The sequence below is a fragment of the Bubalus bubalis genome, chromosome 20 (genome assembly GCF_019923935.1).
Source record: "Bubalus bubalis isolate 160015118507 breed Murrah chromosome 20, NDDB_SH_1, whole genome shotgun sequence".
NCBI lineage: Eukaryota > Metazoa > Chordata > Mammalia > Artiodactyla > Bovidae > Bubalus > Bubalus bubalis.
In genome coordinates, this window is record NC_059176.1 from 37,030,701 (window position 1) to 37,054,548 (window position 23,848).

At 41.6% G+C, this 23,848-nt stretch overlaps 1 protein-coding gene across 1 annotated transcript in view; it reads right to left on the reverse strand.

Moving 5' to 3' along the window:
• Positions 1 to 706: 706 nt before the first annotated feature.
• The window catches only part of PTPN9 (protein tyrosine phosphatase non-receptor type 9), a 70,815-nt gene continuing 47,673 nt past the window's right edge, over positions 707 to 23,848 (reverse strand). Inside the window, exons 6-13 of the mRNA XM_006080682.3 lie at positions 22,041 to 22,151; positions 19,931 to 20,259; positions 15,973 to 16,066; positions 10,892 to 10,958; positions 5,937 to 6,015; positions 4,032 to 4,182; positions 3,405 to 3,612; positions 707 to 2,594 (exon numbers count right to left, since the gene is read on the reverse strand). Coding sequence (XP_006080744.1) covers positions 2,380 to 2,594; positions 3,405 to 3,612; positions 4,032 to 4,182; positions 5,937 to 6,015; positions 10,892 to 10,958; positions 15,973 to 16,066; positions 19,931 to 20,259; positions 22,041 to 22,151 — 1,254 coding nt within the window. The 3' untranslated portion in view covers positions 707 to 2,379. The remainder of the gene's footprint in view (positions 2,595 to 3,404; positions 3,613 to 4,031; positions 4,183 to 5,936; positions 6,016 to 10,891; positions 10,959 to 15,972; positions 16,067 to 19,930; positions 20,260 to 22,040; positions 22,152 to 23,848) is intronic.

The following is a 23,848-nucleotide window of genomic DNA, read 5'->3' on the forward strand; positions in this document are numbered from 1 at the left end:
AAGAGAGAGATGCAAATGACTCAAGATCTTCCCACAGAGGTACCAGTATATCCACATGTATGGGGTATCCCTGAGAGAATGACCCCTCTGGTATGCTGCAGACTTGAGGACCTATAACAGGAGGTCCCATCTGGAAGAATCAGTCACCAGCTCTGTCAGAAACCCTTCTAGTCTTCTACATACATCATGGGGCTCAAAATCAACTAGCTGGAACCTAAGAACTGTCCATACTTTGAAAAGAACATTTTAAAACTAATTTCCAAACACAAAACATGCTGTAAAGAGGTCAAAGGCTTTGTAAGCAAACCAACTGGAGCCCCAGTCCTAGAGCTGGACCTGCTAATAAGCCCTACCTTCACTGTAACACTCTCTGTAACCCTTGGTACTTTACCTTCCTCATCAACATAGAAACAGAAGGGAGGGAGAATAATATCTCACTGGACTATTGTGAGGTTTAAATGAAGTATGGGGGTGGGGGAAGCACCAAGCATGGAAACTGGAACTTGGCAAGCGGTCAACTGGTGCTGGTTCCCCTTGTCTGCCCAGAGCTGGGCCATGGCCTGGGGCAAGGTGGACAGCTCTCAGAACTGAAAGGCTCTAAGTCTTGGGTTGCTCCCTGCCTCCCCATCCCTCCCAGACCAGCTCTTGGAGCCCCTCCTCACCTTCCCAGCCCCAGACTGCTGCTAAATTGATGAAGCTAAAAGGATTTGATCACGTCGGTATATTTATATGTAAATACAAAACTGTATCGCTGTAAGATATTGAATATGAACATTACAATTATTTTCTGAATCTGACTCAGTCCATTGACGTTAAATACAAAATGAAAAGACTGTAAAAATAAGAATATATACATTCAAAGAGCTTATTACAGTATAAAATTATTGAGGTCTGATCAGCTGCCAACCTCATCTGTGATGGGGGAAAAATTTTAGGGGCTCCTGGGGTTTTCTTGGGAACGTGGAATGCTGGGGATTCTTGGCCCCATCCCTGGCATAATGGGCTTGGTAGGTCGGGAGCAGACAGAGACAGGTAAGGTGAATAGGGGGGAAAACAGTGAGTGTAGGGGACTGTTTCACCCAGACAGGGGTTAAGCTTTTTATTGACACAGAACCCACCAAGCCTGAGTTCCAGAGTCTGGGAGGCTAGTAGGCAGGAAAGAGATGGGCATCTGAGTAGACAGGGCCAAGTTGCATAAGAAAAAGAACCTTCCAGCAAGAGAGAAAGGGGCCCCAGCTCAATCTTTCAGGGAGGGAGCCTCAGAGTATGGAGTTTCCTTTCTCTCACACCTGGGCTCCCTCTTTCCTTCTAAGACTTCGTACCGATTGCTTTTGGCTCTCGCTGCTCAGTGAATTCATCTCTGCCCAGATCCCCATCCCTGAGGAAGAGGGAGAGGGGACAGACAGTCTGGAATCACAGTGGAGGTCTACTCCCAAAATTGGCAAAGTAAACAGAAAACTCATTAGATAAGGGCAATCCATGCTGAATTAAACCAGTGTCACCACAAACCAGTATTCCTGGTTCCAACAGGCAGCATCCTGGAGAGAGAGAAGTCATTATGTAAGGATGAGGGCCTGTGGCAGGAGCACGGAGAGTGGATGTGTGTGTCCTCCTCTTCCACCACTCTGTGGTCTGACAACAGAAGACATGATCCCCCAACCCCAGCTAGTCCAGGATAAACAGTAGAACCAAGAAGCAAGGAGTCCTGAACTGCAACAAGAAGCCCCAGGAACTTCTACAAAGGAGTATCTCTGTGTATATGTATTTATAGAATACGACCATATTATCACATACAATATATATTATATACACACGTACATATGGACTCATACACATAAGTGCACATACACACACGCACACACACAGAATGACAGAAAAGACTGGAATACACGCCCTAGGTATAAACGTGCTTGGCACTCGGGACGTTCTCTAGAATATGTAACTTGGTCAAGCTCTCTGGGAAGGAGGTGGATGCTCACCAAACCTCCCCACCAAATCCTAGCAAAGGGAAGGAATGGAAGGAATGGAAACAGATCTTGAGAAGGAGAATGGCATTGGGAAAGGGGGAGGGAGGTTCCTTCCCCACTTACCTCGGGGCCCCTGGCAAATATCGATAGCCACAATTTGGTTTTAATAAGGCACAGTTCGATAGCAGGTGCTAGGAATTAAGAACACATTGCTGCTGGCCCTTTCCAGAGGCAATTTCACCACATCTATCTAGCCAAAGGGAAAGGCTGCCTTGCGTGCACGCGTGCGCCGGGAGACACAAGACAGAGGTTGGTCCATGGCTTCAGCGTAACTGATGGCAACCTACAGGCTCAGCGGTGTCCAGGGTAGTTTAAGGAAGGCTGGCCAGCAGACAGGAGGCTCGTGGGACAGTTACTGACCCTCCATGGCCAGGAGGTTGTGGCTGGGGGGCACCATGCCCTCCCTCTCTGCAAACTCCAGGATTGCCTTGTAGCAGAAATAGTACTGCTCAGGGGTCTGGATGCTGAAGGCCCTCTGGGTCCTCATGCGGGACACTGTCTGGAACACATTAAGGGTGCCAAGCTCCTCCAGCTGTGCCAGGCAGATGTCCAGTGAGCAGAAGGTACCTGAAGGAAGGAAGGAAGTGGTCACACCTGGTCTACCTCTCCTCTTTTCCTCCCTCTACCAAATGACCCAGGCAGGACTGGATGAATGAATTCAATGGCAAGGTGCCTCATGGCAGGTGGCCAGTTGGCCTTAGGCCTGAGAAGACTCAGGAGGAGTCTCAGGGAGTGCAGAAGGCCAGAGAAATGAGATGGCCTCTTGTCTCCCAGGGCATCTGAGGGTAATAGGATGAGTAGGTGGGAAGCAGGACTTCTACTTCAATCCCAGACACAGAGAATGACAGCACTCCCATACCTGCCCTGCTTCCACACCTGGGCCCCAATTTTCAGACTACAACTTCTCCACAGAGACCTAACACAAACCTATTCTTCCTGACTTTCTCCCAAAGGAACCTCTGAGCTAGAAGGCCAGCAGTCCCTGCAATCTTCATCCCCTTAAGGCAAAAGCTGCTAACTGGTTCCAGAATGGAGAGCACGGCCCAGGGTGGGGACCTCCCCAGGCAGAGGGATGGGAAGAGAGCAACAGCCCAGATCAGCTCTCTGGGACACCCAGTGACTGTGATGGGATCAGAAGATAATCATGTTGATGGGATGTATAAAGCGTCAACCCCTAGAGGACCTGGCTCATGAACTGTACATTCTGGCCAGTACACCTAGCACTAGGAATACTAAAAGGATGTTAAAGAGGAATTTTTTTCATGGCAATTCACCACCAGCAGATCAAAGACTACATTCTGGCAACTAAGAGCTCTGTTATTCCTCCCCCACCCTTAGCACCTTTGGATGCTCCAAGAGCTGCATCCAGTGCAGTACCTGTCCGGCCGATGCCCGCACTACAGTGGACCACAATGGGTGGCTCAGGGCACTGCCCTTTGGCGCGTGCTCCCATGCTGCTGACGGCCAACCTCTGCTGGTTCCTGACGGCTCTCAAGAAATCAATGAGGGAAGCTGCCGAGGAAGGGACACCATAATCTGGCCAGCTCAGGAACTGAAAGTGGGTCACCTGGCGTTTCTGCCGTTCCTTGGATGGAAAAAGAAGCAAAAGTTAATGAGGTCATTGCTCTGTGCCCCTGACTACCTTTGACTTTTCCAGATTCTCAGCCCTCTGGAGTTCCCTCCATCAAGGTTGTAACACTCTCAACTTTCTCCACAACTGCTTCTCTGCAAACCCAAAGGGAAGATTAACTGTCTGGAGAGGGCAGAATTCCTATATTAAACGATCCAGACTTCTTACGTTATAAAAAGTTTCATCCCTAAGTAATGCCACTACGTGTTGAGACAATATGGCTATTTTGGCTCTGAGCTGAATATTCTAATCCTGCTTCCAGAAGAATGGAAGCCACTTCTAAGCTCTCTGGAATCCTGCCTATTCCTTTTGGAGATTTTCCTTATAGTAAACATTTTCTCCCAGTTTCAAGACAGTGAGAAAATAAAATTTACCTCTATGTTGTGAATTTCTAGTGTTGTTTTCTTATAATGGGTCATATTCTCCACGCCTAGATTGGTCACGGTGAGGAAGCCAAATCGGATCCGAGAGTCTTTTTCTAAAGGCCAGTATTGGCCACACTTTCTCCTGCCGCCCTCCTCAAAGCTGAAGACACAGAGAGAAAAATAAGCCTCCATCCTTCTTCTCCACAGCAGTAACCTTGCTTGCCCATGAACCTACTGTACCCCTAGGCAAAAATGTCATCTTTTGCACTGCTTCTATTTATCCCCTTGCTTCTTGGCAGAAAAAGAAAACCTTCCTTCTAGACAACAGCTAAATTTTCCGCATGTACCCATTAAGCAAACATTTACTGAGCACCAGTTACATCCATTTGGTCCCTTTCCTGATACCTCTTGGTACTCCGCACATACCTGGCATAAATACTGGGTGGACAAAGAAAGACAGTAGAGAAAATATGGTGGGCCAGACTGAACTCTGCCCTGTACCTCAGCTACTGTGCATTCTGTTCCCCAGTGAGAGCCCTTGGCGGACAGAGGGCTGGGAAAGGCATGGTTCCTGGAATGCCTCAAAAGGTTTATGTAAAGGCCTCAAGTCAGCTCTCACTACTCTTCAGTGGCTCCAAAGTACCCCAGGGGGGCACTTCCTCCACTACCTCCTCTCCAAGTCAAAGGCGGCTTGTAACAATGCCATGAGGAAGGGATCTAAGCAAACATTCTCATGAATTTTTTTCTCCTCATCCAAAATGGGTTATAATAACCATAATAATAATGATACTAATGAAATAGTAGTTCGTGAATTTTGGCAGATATGTACAACAAAATTTCAAAACTATTCCTTTCATCAAGAGCTTCCTGCAGACCTATTACGTTTTACATGTCCTTTTGGTAAGTTCTCCTCTAGGTGCAAATATGGAGAAGGCGATGGCACCCCACTCCAGTACTCTTGCCTGGAACATCCCATGGACGGAGGAGCCTGGTGGGCTGCAGTCCATGGGGTCGCGAAGAGTTGGACATGACTGAGCGACTTCCCTTTCACTTTTCACTTTCATGCTTTGGAGAAGGAAATGGCAACCCACTCCAGTGTTCTTGCCTGGAGAATCCCAGGGATGGGGGAGCCTGGTGGGCTGCCGTCTATGGGGTCGCACAGAGTTGGACACGACTGAAATGACTTAGCAGCAGCAGCAGAAGGTGCAAATATGAACCAGAAGAAAACTGGTCCAAAGTAGCAGGGAAAGGGAGAACTATGCTGCTGCTAAGTCACTTCAGTCGTGTCTGACCCTGTGCGACCCCATAGATGGCAGCCCACCAGGCTCCCCCGTCCCTGGGATTCTCCAGGCAAGAACACTGGAGTGGGTTGCCATTTCCTTCTTCAATGCATGAAAGTGAAAAGTGAAAGGGAAGTCACTCAGTCATGTCTGACTCTTCGCGACCCCATGGACTGCAGCCCACCAGGCTCCTCCGTCCATGGGATTTTCCAGGCAAGAGTACTGGAGTGGGGTGCCGTCACCTTCTCCCAGGGAGAACTATGGGGAACTGGTAATTCAGAAGCCAGGAAGACAGCTGACCTTTATAAGCAGGAAGGAGGCTGGAAGTGGCCTGCCCCATGTGTTTCCCAGTGCTTCCTCTATAAGTAGTTAAGGCCAGGACCTAAAGATAGGCTGTACCTCACACAAGGTCACCAGAGCCAAGCATTAAAGCTCTGACAGGTTAGATCTACCAACTTCCACCATACCCTGGCTCTGTTAACCCTGGGTCAGCTAAGGAAAAGCTCAAACTCTTTGCCATGGCTTTCCTAACCCTCCCTGTTTCTAAGAGCTAAACTCCCCTCTATAATCACCCATGCTTGGGGGTTGGGTGGGTAGAAAAGAAGGGCAATCGGTAGGAAAGGGATGAACTCACCGGGTGGTCATGACAATCACCAAGACTTTTTGCTCCCATACCATAAGCCAGAAATCTCGGTAGGTATTCTCCAAAGGGCCTACAATGTAAGAACAAAACAAGGAACATAACCCTGGCAAGCACTTCTTTCCTCCTCAGGCTCTTCTGTTTTTTCCTAGATACTAACTCCAAAGCACATATGCTGGCTCCCTGCCTTTTTATCTACATCCCTGCTATTCAGGGTGGGGCTTGGGCAAGAAGCACCAGCATCATACGGGAGAGTGTCAGAAATGCACACTCTGCATTTGAACAAAAGTCCCAGGTAAAGCTGTAGGTAGGCTACCACTTAAGAAGCACTGTTATATAGCCTCTTATAGCCTCATCGTCAGGGCCTCAGCTATTACATCCAGCCTGACAGTGTTAACTGTGTACATGTCTCCAGCTGTTTTCACCCCGTCTAAGCCTTTTAATCACCAGCTGCCTACCTAACCATTCCCCTTCCATGTGCCATCACCCGATATCCTCAGACCCTGGATGTCTGCAATCCAGTGTCCTTCAAAGTTAGCCTTCTCTCTATACTTTCTCAACTCTGTTAACTCTGTTAAAAGTACTGCATTCTTAAATCATTCAGTTTCAAAAAGTTGGAAATTCCAACTCTGACTCACTCATTTCTTTCATCTCCCAGAAGTAGCCACCAAGTCCTAGATTATTTTCGCCTTTGGAATTTTTTGATTTTTATCTTTTTGTCTTCCTACCAAAATTCACTGTCACGAGGACTACATCATTTTTTTTCTAAGTTCCTATAATATCATTTTGGTTTACTTTTCTTAATAGGAATTTCTCTTCCAGTCTATTCTGGATACCTCTGCCCATTTTGCTTCATCACAATATAGACACACATGCTCACTTCTGCCTTTATTCCTTTTTTCATGCTCTCTGTTTCACCTCTACTGCCACTGACTTTCTCCCCATTTTTTCTTCCCCCTTCTAGTTTTTTTGAGATATAGTCAGCCTGCAGCACTGTGTAAGTTTAAGGTATAGGAAGCATAACGATTTGACTTAAGTATATCATGACATGATTACCACAGAAAGTTTAGTAAACACCCATCATTTCACATAGATACAAAATTTAAAAAGAAAAACAACAACAACACTTTTTTCCTTGTCATGAGAACTCAGGTTTTATTTTAACTTTGAGGTATAACACACAGCAGTGTTAATTACATTTATCACACTGCACATTGCATCCCCAGTACTTATTCAGCCTATACTGAATTTGTACCTCTGACTGTCTTCATCCAATTTCCCCCCTCCCCAACCCCTGCCCCTGTAACCACAAATATGATCTCTTTTCCTATGAGTTTGTTTGTTTTGAAGTATAATTGGCCTACAACACTATGTTAGCTCCCAGTGCACAAGATGCTGATTCAGTATTCCTCTACACTGCAAAATGATCACCATGCCGCCCATTTTCAAGTGCTGCATGCATGCACGCTAAGTCGCTTGAGTCCTGTCTGACTCTGTGCGACCCTATGGACCGTAGACCGCCAGGCTCCTCTGTCCATGGGATTCTCCAGGCAAGAATACTGGAGTGGGTTGCCATGTCCTTCTCCATTCAAGTACTGCCTCTTCCCTAAATCTTTCTAACACCACATTCTTTGTAGGGCTCCCTCTCCTCTCAGTTCTCGATGGCACAGCTGGATCAAAACAGCTTAACCATTTGATGTACATGGTCTTACATCAGGCATTTTATTTTGTGAGAAGCAATCATATCTCAGCCAAACATGGTGCTGAGGGCAAGGGCCGTGTCATCAACTTCCCCTTTTAGAGTTAGAACCTGTACAGGGCTGAGCACGCAGCAGGAACTTTGAAGATGCTTCTGAGCCAATAACTCCCTTTCAATCAAGTGAGTAATGGCTCAGGATAATTCCTTATACTTTTCCAGTGCCTTTTCCGCCTTTGCTTTCAGGGAAGCAGGGCAGAGCCACGGGTTGATTTGGTCATGGAAGTCTGCTAATTTTACTGCCATTTTTGCTAAAGTCTGTTAGGAAGCACTAACATTTTATGATACTAGAATTCCCTCTATGCAGAAGGGGACACTGCCAGAAGCATGTGAAGTCTTGAAAACAAGCTAAATGTTTAACAAGAGAGGATGCTGAATTATGGCATACCCCAAATTTTAGCAGTCCATAAAGGTGATACTGTAAGATTTGTATTTTTGCTATGGAAAGGTATTCACAAGATAACCATCAAAAGAAAAAAGAAATAAAGTATAGAAAACGCCTGTTTTTTTAGGTATTTTATATGCCCACATCTATTTGTATGCACAGAATGAGGTTTAGAAGGAGATGCTGCAAAATGCCAGCACTTTCTCTGAGTCTCAGGATTATGAGTGATTTTCATCTTCCTTTTCCACAACGGACATGGCATTACTATAGCATGCATGTCAAGAAGATAATAAAAACAGCCTTTCCCTACCTCTGACTCTTGGCCTTGTTCGCACCTCACTATTCTGCATCACAGTAGCTCTCATAGACTTTATTTTCTACATTTAAGCCACGGGCAAAGCTGGTGTTGCCACACAGAGCACCTGACAATACCACTCAAGACTCAGGCTGGACAGAGAAGGGTCATAATTTCCTCAGAAGCATAAGAGAGAGATTTAGAAGGGAAAGTTATGCTTCCCCAGATTAGATTCTTTAACAGTAGACATCTCTAAAGAAACAAAGTCAGCAGTTTATGCAGATGTGGGTGAAACAATCCACTAACCTGGCTTGTCTGTTTGAATCAAGCAGACATGTGCTCAAATCCTGGCTCTGCCACTTACTAGCTGTGTGATCCAAGGTCACTTAACCTTTTTGAGCTTCAGTTTGTTCATGGATTTATAAACCTTCCTTGCAGAGTCTCTATAATAATTAGATGGCAATTATATATCTATTATATTTAAAATAGATACTTTTATAAATAACAGTAGAACTATTATGAATAAAAATCAGAATACGGAATATAGCCAAGAAGGTTAACCAGATATATCAAACCAACCCATTTTCCAGTCCTAACAGTGCTGATGCCTTCTAAGTGATCAGTGCTGAACTCAAGAAATCTCTCTCATACTTCTGGATGAGTTTCCTCTCCCAGACAGGGCCTTCAGAGCCAACCTAAAGGATCCAATCCCTGCATAGCTAACAACTCTAGGAAGTGCATTTGCCGTCTAAACCAGAGAAAGGAGCACTCTGAGACCCCTAGAGCCAAACTTTACCCTCCAGAAGCCCACCCATGCCACAGATATCCTCCTCAACAAAGACATCTCCTTACTCTCAGGCAGATCACATCTTATTCTATACATGCCAAAAATCTTTCCTGATAGTTCTCTTATTTCTTCCTAAGGTCTTAAAGGACGCTTTCTGGAGGTAGTAGTCCCCCCTAAGAAAAAATAAGACTGTGACCATCAGACCAGTTAATAATGTACCAAAAATCCAAAGGCCCTTTTCCTTTTTATTCTCCCTCAATTTCTATTTTGAAAAATTTGAAACCTACAGAAAGTAAAAAAAAAAAATAAGTAACCACAGCACAATGTATGCATACATTCTTTAGCTTGAAGGCTATCATTTTTAGCTATTATTTTACAAAGCCTTCTCTATATATACACAACACATATTTTCTTTTTTACTATTTAAAAATGTGTTTCAGACATTACGACATTTCACTCCTAAATACCTGAACACGTATTTAGAAGAACATTCTCCATAGAACAATATCATTATCACACTGCAGCAATTACACATTAATACAATAATACTATCTAAAATACAGTCTCCAACTGTGCCAATATTTTGTCCTTAAAAATTATTTTTCCAAATTGAGTTATGGATGACACACTGCCTTTGGTTATCAATGACTCTTTAGTGTCCTTTAATCCCTCCCCCACTTTTTTTCCCCATGGCATTAACTTGAAAGAATCTAAACCAGTTCTCCAGCAATGTTCCACAATCTGGATTTCTCAGGTTTGTTTCTCATGATCCAATTGATTCACTTAAAAACTGGCAACATACAACAAAGGTTACATTGTGTAGTTCTCATTGTATCAGAATAGGAGGCATATATCTGTTTCTCCATTATTGGTGATACTAAGTGTGATCGTTTGGTTAAGGAGGTACTGGCCAGATCTCTTGCTGGCCATACTCCACAATGGTCAACGGCCCTTAAATCCATATGATGGCCTCTCTTATCCTCCTATGTTATGATTTCTTACCACTCTCTTTGAAGGAAACCTGGTATTCTTGAGATGGCAGAAAACAAGTCATTAATAGTACTAGGGCCCACAAGAGCATTAATAGAAACTCCATCTGAAATCCTCCTAGAGCCCAATACTTCACTGTCAGACTTAGCAAAGACTATCCATGTTAGAGGCTGGTGTACTCTGTAATGGTACACAGACCAGCAAAAGTCTCTTAAGCCAGCAACACCCATTCACAGGCTGAATTCAATCTCTGGGAAGTCCACTGCCATTCCTTTATGTTCTACTTGACATAAAGACAATCTCACTAGCCAGTCAATTCTGATGTCCATTCCCCTGGGTCTGCAACACTAAGACTCAATCCAAAAACTTGTAGAAATGTTGTGTGTTCAAATCTCTAGTTTATCTCTATGCAGTGAGTTTCCAGGCACATTTGATAAAGAAACTCTACACCTCTCATCTGCCTTCTTCAAGAACCCTCAATCTTTATGAAAGACCAAGATCTAGAGAAAGGAAAAGCTACCCACTCCAGTATTCTGGCCTAGAGAATTCCATGGACTATACAGTCCATGGGGTCGCAAAGAGTCAGACACGACTGAGTGACTTTCACTTTCACAAGATCTAAAGGCTGCAACATCACCTCAAGTTACCATTTCCTTTAAAAATTATGCTATCCCCTGGTGCAAACAATCACAGGTAGATGATACAAAATCAATTTGTGAATGGCAGACTAACTTACCTTGTGTACCAATGTAAGCATTCTTCTGCTTGTAGCCATCCATGAAACTGGCATTGATGTAATCTGTCTAATGATAAAAAGGAAATATCATTGCAGTTGTGTGGAATATACCAGTTGGGTACGAAAATGATGTACTAGGTACATAAAACTCAAGGTATGGATTTTCTCTTCTTGTCAGGCAGTGAAGAAGTGAAAGGACCAATTCAAAACCTCACCTGCACAAATGTTACTGCAACAACTGGATATCCACATGCAGAAAAATCAAGCCTACCCTCTTACAGCATACACAAAAGCCTAACTCCAGGGAACTCCCTGGCAGTCCAGTGCTTAGAACTCTGAGCTTTCACTGCTGTGGGCTTGGTTCAGTCCCTGGTCAAGGAATTAAGGTTCTGTAGGCTACACAGCACAGCCAAAAAAAAAAACCTAACTCCAAATGGATTGCAGACCTAATGTAAGAGCTAAAACTATAAAACTCTTAGAAGAAAACATAGTAATAAATGTTTGTGACCTTGGGTTAGGCAAAGCCTCCTTAGATATGACATCAAAAACACAAGCAACAAAAGAAAAAAACAGATAAATCGAACTACAGTAAAATAGAAAACTTCTGTGCTTCAAAGGACACCATCAAGAAAGTGAAAAAACAACCCACAGAATGCACACATTTTATAAGGGATTTGTAGCTAGACTATATAAAGAATTCTCACAAATAAACAGGAAAAAGACAATTCAATTTTAAAATGGGCAAAGAATCAGAATAGCCATTTCGCCAAGAGAATATACAAATGGACAATGTGTACCTGAAAAGTTGCTCAACATCATTAGTTATCAGAGAAATGCAAATCAAATCCACAATGAGATAACACTTCACACCCACTAGAATGGCTACAGGTCAAAGATAATAACGAATATTGGCAAAGATGTGAAGAAACTGGAATCCTCATACATCACTAGTGGTGATATAAAATGGCGCAGTCGCTTTAGAAAACAGTCTGACATTTCCCCAAAAGGTTAAAGCTACCATATGACCTGGCAATTCTAAACCCTAGGGAAATGAAAACATAGATCTACATAAAAAAAACTCATATACAAATATTCATAGCAGCATCATTCATAGTAGCCAAAAAATAGAAACAAGTCAATTGTTTATCAGCTAATGGAATGGATAAATAAAATGTGGTGTAGGGATTTCCCTGGTGGTCCAGTGGTTAAGAATTCAGCTGCCAATGTAGGGGACCATGGGTTCGAACCCTGGTCTGGAAAGCTCCCACATGCCATGGGACGACTAAGTCCATGTGCCACAGCCACTGAGCCCATGCTCCGCAACAAGGGAAACCACCGCAGTGAGCAGCCTGTGCCCTGCAGCTAGAGAGCAGCCCCTGCTTGCTGAAACTAGAGAAAGCCTGAGTACAGCAACAAAGACCAGCACAACCAAAAATAAACAAATGAATAAACATTTTATAAAATGTGTACACACACACACACACACACACACACACACACACACAATGGAATATTATTCAGCAATAAAAAAGAAATACTGATACATACTACAATATGAATGAAGCTTGAAAACGTGCTAAGTGAGAGAAACCAGACATAAAGGGTCATATATTGTATGACTCTACGTGAGATGTCCACAAAAGGCCAAAAGAGTACACAAAGAATAGATGTGCTTGGGGGAAATGGGGAGTGACTACCAAGGTGAGTTTCTTTTTTAGGTGATGAAAATGTTCTAAAGTTGATTGTGGTGGCAGTTGCACAGCTCAGAATATATTAAAAACCAATGATTTGTACACTTTACAAGAGTGACCCATAGGTGTGTGTATTATATCTCAGAAAGGCCGCTATTTAAAAAAAAAAAAAGTCCCTTAGGACGACAGCACTGCAGCTCAAAACCAAACTCAGAAGGGAGGCAAGCCGAGCAACCTGAGCAGGACATCCTGTCCACGTGGTGACACACAAAAGGCAAAGCATGACTGGAGAAGGAAGAAAGTTACACCTCACACCTAGGACCATCAACAGCATGGGCCAAACACCCAGGCTCTGTTACTGCCTAAATTGACACAAAGCAAAAGCCACACGCCTTCAGAAGAATCTCAATGAACAGCTTATGATGCACTCTCTTCTGCGGGCCTTCTCCCACCTCCCAATGTCCTCCGTCTATTTACATCATTAGCCATCAGGGAAATTAAATAGGCTTAAATTTTTATTGTTTTTATTCTACCTCCTCACAAGATCTCTGTCAACACTATTTAGTCCAAACTGATAAAAAAGCCAAACGGATGCAGCTACAGCCTCAAGTCACAATATAACTGGTTGAGAGTATCTAGCAGCTAGGATGGATGGATATTAGAGGATATGAAGGGTTACAGGGCAAAAGTAAAGATGTTTCAACAGGAAACTAGGGAAAATTCATACTCCACTCCAGTCTAAAGACATCAAAACGACTCCCCATCAACCCTTTCGCCACTGGTTCCAACACTTGGAGAACAGTACCCCCACAGCCACCCTCAGAAAACATCTCTGAGGAATTCCCTGAGTGGTCCAGTGATTAGGACCTAGGTCTTTCACTGATGTGAGCCAGGTTCAATCCCTGATCAGGGAACTAAGATCATGCAAGCTGCATGGCTCAACCACAAAAAGAAAACCTCTCCATCTCACGGTCAAATCCATGTTATTTGGATGCATGTCCATTAGATAGTCAGTCTACCAACTTATCCTCCCACTGATTATTTAGTTGAGTTTCCTGCTCTTTTCTTCTCCCACAGCAACTGGTAGTGACCTCATACTATTAATACTAGTGCTCTACCCTGATTAGGACACCTTCACTAAGCTAATGAAACATATGCAGTGGACCCAGCAAGCTAAAAGTCACACTCACCCCAACCAGGCCTCTTAATCCAGGCCTCACCCACAGTCAGCCAAAGCCCATCCTCTGTTCTGCCTGGCACACTCAGATGGGACCCTAAAGGGCCCACGTGAGAAGGCATAGAAAAGTACAAATGATTTAGCTGGTACATGTCAATCAACACTACTGTATAAGTAATATATAAGCTGTCACACTTGGAGTTACCTTCATGCTTTGAAAAGAAATGGCACTTCTTTAAAGGGGACTTATTTCTTTATAACTAAGGATACCAGTTTTTAGCATCCTTGTCTCTGAGAGCACTGGGAATTAAAACCAGCAATTTCAGAAGAATCATTAGATATTAAAAACTGAAAATGACCTCAGAGATAAAGTGCAGACTTGGGGGCAAACTGAAACAGCAGGAAGAACCAAAGCAGCACACACATTATGTTATGGGCCAGGTTCAATAGAAACATAATGTAATTCCAGGTATATATAAACCTATTCCAGGTATATATAAACCTGCTAAACAATTCACTAACAAACCTGAATCCTCCACTTACTGTGGAAAAAAGCCTCTACCAATATTTGTAGTATGGAGAGGGAGTATTAACTCAAGTGATGATCTTCAGATTAATTACACGATGACTAGAATAGTCTCCTGGTACACTGGGGTGGGTTCACTCCTTCACTCACAAATAATTTACTGAATGTCTGATACATGACAGGCACTGTTCTAGGTCTTAGAGACAGAGCAGTCAACAAGACAGATACATTCAGATATCTCTGACTGTAGAGCCTCAATTCAACAAAGTAATTTATTCATTAGTAATACTGATGAATTTGCCTTCAATCAGGCAGACTCTCAGCTAATACCACTGCACGAAAACCCTCTGTAAGGACCCTAGACAGGGTTATGAATTCAGTTTATGAATTGAAACAGTAGGGTCAAAGAGATTAAAACCATGATCCCACGGTCCTGATTCATGTATCATATATGCCCAAATATAAAGCAATCATCTTCCTAAGAATTATCCTCCAGAAACAAGAGGAGGGATATAACAAGTCCTTATACTGTGTGTGATGTTAAGGGGCACTATTTAAACTCCTTTAACTGTGAACAGGAACCTCAATCAATGCTGTTTTTGATGTGTATAGAGGTCACCAGACAGAACTGTTTATCAGAAGGAAAAAAAAGGAAATATAACACCTATTTCATTGCTAACCTCAAAATTCTAAGTTTTGGATGTCGCTGTAATCAAGTCATACTAAAGAGGACTTTAAAAAGAAGTAAGTGATTATGCTTTAGAGGATGCATAAGATATAGGATGAAAGAAAAGAAAAAACTGTGCTAATGTTATAGATTTTTTTCTGATTTAGGATAAATTTTCCAGTGACAATACACTTAAAAAAAGAAATAAAAAGATGTGTTCTGGAAAACTGTGTTAGATTGACTCAAAAAGTAGCTCAAATAAGGACAGATGTATGTGAAGAGTCTGAATAACATTTTCACTAAATATCCCTACTAAACATATGTGATTTTTAATATGTACAGATATGATTGAATCAATACTAAATAATATAGGCATTTGACCAATTCATCTCTTTTGTGCTCAGGTGCTCAGTCATGTCCGACTCTTTGCGACCCCATGAACTGTAGCCCACCAGGCTCCTCTGTCCATAGGGATTCTCCAGACAACAATACTGAAGTGGGTTGCCATGCCCTCCTCCAGGGGATCTTCCCAACCCAGGGATCAAACACAGGTCTCCCGCATTCAGGCAGATTCTTTACCATCTGAGCCACCAGGGAAGTCTATGCATACACTAGTTGTCTAAAATTTTTGTCAGATCTTCTAGATGGAAAAATCAGAGGTCACTTATAATGAGTCCTCTGGTATTGATGCAATATATAACCTCACACCAGTAAGGTAGATGACATGTCTATGACTTTATAACTAAAGAGTAAAAGGAGAAGTAATTTATTGAGTACCTACAGTAATATACCAGACTTTGGGCTATCAGCATGTACATAAAGTATTTCATTTAATTTCCACTTAGTACTGTGAGATGGGCATAAAAGGACTTTCATATGGTAACAGACTAGTATGTAGTCTAAAACTCAAACTCTCTCTGGCTTACAGTTCATGTTCTTTCTACTACAGTATTAGTAAGCTTCACTTTGGAAGAGGCTTACATTTCCCCCAGTGCTCCTGAAAGACATTTATCTTTCTACCTGAGTGTGGCCGCTTCGTTTCGTCAGCTTCACTCTAGTTTGGTCCAGGCAGGGTACATCCCCATAGCGGTTCTTCTCTAGGTTTCCTGGAGACCTGAAAGAGATGAAACTAACTGAAATAAAGAAACAACTACAAGAGTTGAAAATGGATGACAACGGGAGTGGAACTGAGGGTAAGGCGGGAGACTGCTATTTGTCATTCATTACTTTTTTTCTTTGGTATTATTTGATTCTGAAAAAGTCATCTGCATATATATTGATTAAAAGCAAAAAAAATTTTTACAAAGACCACCCACATAAACTAATACTCTATATTATTTATGGGTATGAATGTATATGTAAGGATATAAACATAATGATCTGGAAGGAAACATACCACATTCATACTAGTGACTGCTTCTGAGGAGTGAGAATTGATGGTGACGATTAGAAGGGATTTCAACTTTACAATTAATTCTTTCTTTTATATAAAAAGATAAAGCAAATACAACAAAATACTAAAAACTGCCAGTTATTAATTCTTGATGGTAAGAAATAGTTGTTAGTCACGTAATACTCTTAGAGGAATCTTCCCACATAAATAAACCCAGCTGATATTTTACAAAGTTCCAAGAACAATTTAACAGAAGAAGGAATACTCTTTCCGACCAATGGTGCTGGAACAATTAGATATCTATAGGGAAAAAATCTGAACACCAAACTAAACCTTACACAAAAAATTAATTCAAAATGGATCACAGATTTAAGTTAAATGTAAAACATAAACTATAAAAATTTTAGGGAAAAAAGTAGAAAAATCTTTGGATTCTAAGGCAAAGCAATGTGTTCTTAGGCTTGACATCAAGAGTATGAGCCATAGAGGAAAAAATGATTAAAGGAACTTCATCAAAATAAACTTCTGCATCACAAGAGAACCAGAAAAGAAAAAAAGAAAGAAAAGCTACAGACTGAAAGAAAATATTTTCAAACTATGCATCCAACAAAGAACCAGTACCTAGAACATAAAGAACTCTCAAGTATCAAGAGTTTAAAAAAAAAAAAAAAATCCAAATAGAAAATGGGCAAAAGACATTTTTACAAAGAGGATATACAGATGGCAAATAAGTACATGAAAAAATGTTCAATAACATTAGCTAGTAGAAAAATGTAAATTAAGACCACAATTTTAATTTTAACTTAGGGGTATCATTACATACCTATCAGAACAGCCAAAAAAAAAAAAACAAAAAAGTGACAACACTGAACACTGGTGAGGATGCAAAGAAAACGGATCATTCTGGGACTTCCCTGGTAGTCCAGTGGCTAAGACTTCGAGCTCCCAATGCAGGTGGCCCGGGTTTGGTCCCTGGTCAGGGAACTGAAGCCCACAGGCTGCAACTAAGAATCCCATTTGCCACAAGGAAGGTCAGAGACCCAGCAGAGTCAAATAAAGAAATAATACATATTTTAAAAAAAGAAACAGCCCATTCATATATTGCTGGGGGGAAATGCAGAAGAATATAGCCACTCTGGAAAAGAGCTGGACAGTTTTTCATAAAACTAAACACTTAATTAACATATAACCTAGCAATTCCACCCTTAGCCATTTATCCCAGAGAAACAGAAACATTTTTACACAAAACCTAGACATGAATGTTCACAGCAGCTTTACTCGTAATAGCTAGAACTGGAAACAACCCAGATGTCCTTCAACAGGTAAGTGGTTAACTGGTTAACAGTTTACACTGCGGTTCATTCATATCATGGAATATTATTCAGCAATAAAAAGGAACAAACTTGATACAAATAACAACTTGGGTGAAACTCCAGAGAATTATACTGAGTGAAAAAAGGCAATCCCGAAAGTCTATACACAGTATGATTCCATCTATATAATAACATTCTTGAGATGACAAAATCATAGTAATGGAAAACTGATTAGTAGTTACAGGGTTGAGGGATGGGGAGGGATAGAATGGAGAGGTATGTGGCTATGGAATTCTGTATCTTGACTGTGCTTTTGTATACACAAACCTACCTGAGTGATAAAAATTGCAAAGAACTAAATACACAAACACACAAACAAAAACTGGGGAAATCTGAATAAGATTGGTGGACCTGCAGTGTGGGAGACCTGGGTTCAATCCCTGGGTTGGGAAGATCTCCAACCCTAACCCACTCCCCTATTCTGGCCTGGAGAATTCCACGGACTATACAGTCCATGGGGTTGCAAAGAGTCAGACACGACTGAGCAACTTTCACTTACTTACTTATCAATATCCCAGTTGTGATACTATACAAAGCTTCTGGAAAATGTTACCATGGGATAGCTGTGGAAAGGGTATACATGATCTTTGAATCTATAATTTTCTCATAATAAAAATTAAATTTTTATTTATTAAAAAAAATCCTTTGAAAGAATGATGTAGAGGGGAAAAAAAAAGGTAAAGTCTCACAGTCCGTGGGCATCCTGGACCGCAGTGAATACTCTTGATACCTACTTCTTAAACTAGAATTCCAAGGAAAGCAGTTTGTTGTGTGTAAGTAGTTCTACTGGAACTGGAGGTGAGACACAGGCCTGAAGATGTTGAACATTCTGGTTTCTAGCTCCTGAAGTAGGATGTTTTCATTCATTCAATAAATAAAGAGGCAAGATTGGGAATCCTTCCATAAGATTGGGATATATTCTCTGATTATAACATGATAGCTGACTTGGATGATGCAAAGAGGACAATCCAAACACACATTTTTAATGTGGTGAAGGGGAACCATGGTAGAAATGACACCTTAAGGCCCCTTCAGTAGAAGCACCAGAGCAGAGTCAGGAATTCCCAGAACAAGGGTGCACCCTCTGCTCTGGCTGGGAAAAGGACTGGACACATATAGGGGTCTAGAACCGGTAGGGAAGAACATTCTCCCCACGTGATACATGTTCTGCTTTCTCTCTTTTTCCCTTATTTTTCTTTGCATTCTTGTTTTTTGATTTTTTTTTCTCAATTGCTTCTTCTCTCTTACCTTCCTTATCTGTTTCCTAACTGGTTATTTTTCTCTTTCTTTTTCCTTCTCTCTCTTTCCTCACTCTTTGCATATTTTTTTACAGCACACTGACTAAGCTGGAGAGGAATTACACGGGGAGAGAGGCACTCACAGATTCCTAAAACATTTAAGCTATAAAATAATCAGTGGATATCAGCGAGTCTAACATAAAATATTACAAACAGGAAATCTGAGGTACAGAGTAGGGAAATAATTTGGGTAAGTCACAGAGGATATTTATGGCTAAGCTGGAACTTGAGCCTAAGACCCACTGGAGACAGCTCCTTAATTTTCAACAAACAGATCTCAAAACTTGGAGGAAAAGAAGTTTTTGCTGCAGCCAATGAAAACATGTTAAGATAAATGACAGCAGCAGTTAAGAGAAATGATCAGTGCTCTACTGCCAACAAGAGTTATCAAGTAGTTACAAACCAGTTATAGAATTTAGGTAGAAGGAAAATTCCACAGGCTAAATTCCTAAGAGGCAACTCTTCTCTCTTACTGACTGTGTGTTATTTTAAATGGACCAGTACTCCTCCTCAGAAAGTAATGTAACACCATAAACACTCTAGGCAGAAGCTGCCCAAAAGCAAGGACCAGAGATCACACTTAGAACAAGAATCAACAGCCTACCTTTTGGGCCTCTACTTTTTTTTTTTCCCTAAAAGCACTTGCATATCAGGAACACATCAAAAAATGCATCCTTTAGTACACAGTTTCTCCATTGTTACCAAAGACCTTCAGAAACTTCACAGCGTATGCTGCTGGCAACAAGTGCCAACCGGTGCCTCTTTCTGGATGAGAGAAATGATGATCTAAGTGAAAGTGGTGCTCCTTAACCTAAGGAAGAGCCTCTCTTAAGGACGTGAGGTGTGGAAGGTGTACTAACGCGTGTCACAAGCATCTTGGAAAGTGATTGCTGGCCCAAACCTTCCCTACTTACATGGAACAGTGGAAAGTACCAACTGGGTTCTCACGACGGATGTCTTCGTATTCCTCGTATATCCCCCGCTTCTGCCTGGTGCTAACATAGTCCATCAACTCCTGGATGGTCATGGCTTGGGGGTCTGGGACATGCACTGAGTCCCAGTCTAAGGCCGGAGGGAGGGAGAACAGGATGATCTCATCGAAGGGATCTGGATGGCCATTCATCTGGGATAGAAACTGGAAATTCCAAGTGGCGAGGTCAATTTTGACATATCCACCCAGGTTTTCTGGGAGGCACTCTCTGGGCAGGTGCTGGGTGACCTCAGATGTCTTCAATATCTGAATCTGGAAAGTAAGAGAGAACCACGTGAGTCTATGGGGAGGGAGGGGCATACAGACAGTGAAGGTAAAGAACCAAAGTACTTCAGAGAATGAGATGAGATTGGCTTGAAACACGTGGTATACTTAGAAAAGACGTAAATGCGGTTTCATCTGTTTAACATTGAAATCCTAGAAATTTCCCAGGAAAGGTTTGATTTTCCACAATGTATATCAAATTCATTCCTAGAATTAGGGGCCCTGTTATAAACATAAAGGTAGGTATAGAGAACCAAGGCTCTATATACTATATACAAGGCTTTCCAGTTCCATCTCACATGGGTCCTGGCCTTTTTGACTACTAAGAATGCATAGAAAGTGGTTGTTTCTGTCAACCCCATACTAAGGTAACCAATTCTAAGCCTGTTAGCTTGTCCTTTACTCACAGCTTGGTATGGATGTTCTCAAAAATAGATTTCTAAATGAGAGCAAGATAAGACTAGCCACCCAGAGGCAGGGAAGCCCAGGAAAAATGCTAGAGAACTATAATACTCAATTCTTCTCTTTGCTGCCATAGTGGACACAGCCATATTGGAGCAAATTAGCCTAGTTCGTTCCTTTTGAAATCTGTGTGGAATGGGATGTTTGCCTTGCTTGCTGCTGCTGCTTCCTGGAATGCTGTCTTTTTCTCTATGGCCTCTTCAAGGACCAGCTTATGGCTCACCTCTTTTGTGACGCCTTCTCTGACTGTCTGAGGCAATATTCTCCTCTGTGTTCCCGTCGAGTCACAGTCCTCTGAACATGTCTTGTCCCCTTTCACAACCATGAGCTCCACAGGAGTAAGGGCTATGGCACTCCAGTTTTAATTCCCAAGGCTCAGAACCTGAACTGTAAAGGTGCTCAATATATTTTGAGCTTACACATGCATGTATATACACTTGTATAAAATTCAAGTGTTAAGAACTCACCCAAGGAGTCCTCTCAAAGAGTCACCTGGGAGAGTACCTCTCCTACTCTGGGGTCACTAAGTCCCTAAGCTTCTACAAAACCAACTGTCTTTAGTTTTTTCCCTCCAACCCAAGTTGCCTCAGCTACAAAGATCTGTATTGTTAGTATTCATATAATCTCATATTCTTTTTTAAAAAAAATCCTCTGACAATATTTTACATTATTATCTTATTCTAGTATATCAATGTTTCCTATACCCTTTCTTTTAAGGGTGAGAAATGAATGAGTGAATGACTAAAACCATAATCTTTGTGTCATGGAATATTCGGGGAATGATAATAGAATTAAGATATTAGACAACCCTTTTGAAGTTAGGAAGCAACAAGCTGTTTTATGAGAAAATGCCAGGAGTAAAAAGAGTCTGTGATTTTCCTTTACCACCCTGGTGGTCAAAGGGACTGAGTGATACTTCCAGTTGAACAAAATCAAATACCAGCTCAACTGATGTAATTATATTAGAAGTTGTACAAATCTAAATTTGGGAAGTGGTAGCTATCTCTAAGTTACGCATGGGACACATTTCTTCTATACTAGCTGCATGCAAGGTACTATATCGAGGGGAAGTGCCCAAATTATGTCAAGGTACAAACTTCAAGGAACTTGTAGTACAGTCAAAAAGGCAGCTTGTACAGAGCTGAGTAAAGAATAAAGCAGAAAATGTAAGTGAACACACTAACAGAAGCAGGAAGAGAGACAAGCCAGGAAGGCTTTTGAAGGTAGAGAATTAACTGGCAAGTTTCAACAGCAGAGATGGAACTGTACCTACCCCACCTCCAAATAATAAAGTTAGCTTGCCTTACCCTCTCCCGAACTTTATCCTTCAGAAGGAGGCTGATGATGGAATAGGGCACTCGGAACCATATGGGTGCTCCCACAATCAGCACTTTCTTCAAACGAGCTGGAAAAGCTCCCTGTGGAGAACACATGTGTGTGTTAGTCACTCAGTCGTGTCTGACTCTTTGTGACCCCATGGACTGCAGCCTGCCAGGCTCCTCTGTCCACAGAATTCTCTCAGCAGAAATACTGGAGTGGGTTGCCATTCCCTTCTCCAGGGGATCTTCCTAACCCAGGGATCAAACCCGGGTCTCCTGCACTGCAGGCAGATTCTTTACTGTCTGAGCCACCAGGGAAGCCCTGTGGAGAACACATACAAGGATTTAATACACCAGTTAGGGCACTTCAACAGTGCCTACTGGGACCTTTGATTATTTAAATCCAAAATTTAGGTTTTCTGCTCTTTTCATCATTCTTACCCAGCAGGGGGAGTCTACAGCCTAATTCAGATTTCACTTAGTGGCTAGAGAAAAAGTAGCTAAAAAGAAAGAAATGAAAGCAACCTAAAAGTCCATCAACAGAGGAATGGATAAAGATGTGGTACATGTATACAATGGAATATCACTCGGCCATTAAAAAGAACAAAATAATGCCATTTGCAGCAACATGGATGGACCAAGAGATTCTCATACTGAGTGAAGTCAGACACAAAGACAAATATATCACTTATATGTGGAATCTTAAAAAGAAAAAAAGGGTACAAATGAACTTATTCACAAAACCGAAGTAGAGCCATAGATATAGAAAACAAACTAATGGTTACTAGGGGATAAGGGTGGGGGAGGGATAAATTGGGAGATTGGGATTGACATAAACACAATACTATATATAAAACATGTAACTGATTCACTTTGCTGTACACCTGAAACTAACACAGCATTATAAGTCAACTACAGTTCAATAAAGTTTAAAAAAAGAAATTAAAAGCTCATTTACCGTTCAAAGTAATCATATTATGGAGACATAGATGGGGGCAAAAGTTCAGCCTGGGACACCTAAGAATTATAGGTGAGTATGCTGGAATCCACACATTGAAATGCATGAGCTTTGAGTTATTTGATCTGGATCCATTTAACGCCTGAGAACGACTTCAGAACTTTTGGTTACATTAGTAAGTAAGATATACCCTAAAGATTCTCAAGTCTCCCTGTAGATCTGAAAGAGGAACCTCAAAGGAAACAGATGAGTATCTCCTTACCTTTTTTTTTCTGTGATTATATTCCCTTGATCAAGTGAGTTCTCTATGATTTTTATTGTCAGTACAACACCACATTTTCAAAAAAACTCTTATTTGTAAAACAAATAAACAAACTAAAAAAGTAATAATATTATGTTCTTGTCAATATAAGCTTTATAGATCAAAACTACTCTGACTTTTCTTGTCAGCATAAATGTATACATCCTTATGTTCTAATTATTAAAACTTTAAGGAACAATTAGATCACAAATAAAATGAACATGAAACATTTCTCATAATCTTTCCTTTATATTGATATCTGTGTGTTTATAATCATTTTTGACTCATCTCTTCATCTATTTATATATTCATTCATTCAGTCAATCAATATGATCTCCTGGGCATGAGGACAAATGAGGTCTAAAAGAAAGGAGACACCCTGATCTGCACAAGGCATAGCATTAAATATTATTTCTTTTTAAGCCACAGCTCTTTGTTTCATTTAGTTTCTCAACACTCCAGTCCTGTTCATAGGCAGTGATAATGAGTAATACTGTACTTCTCCTGGGAAGAAATTATTCCCAGCTTTATAATAGT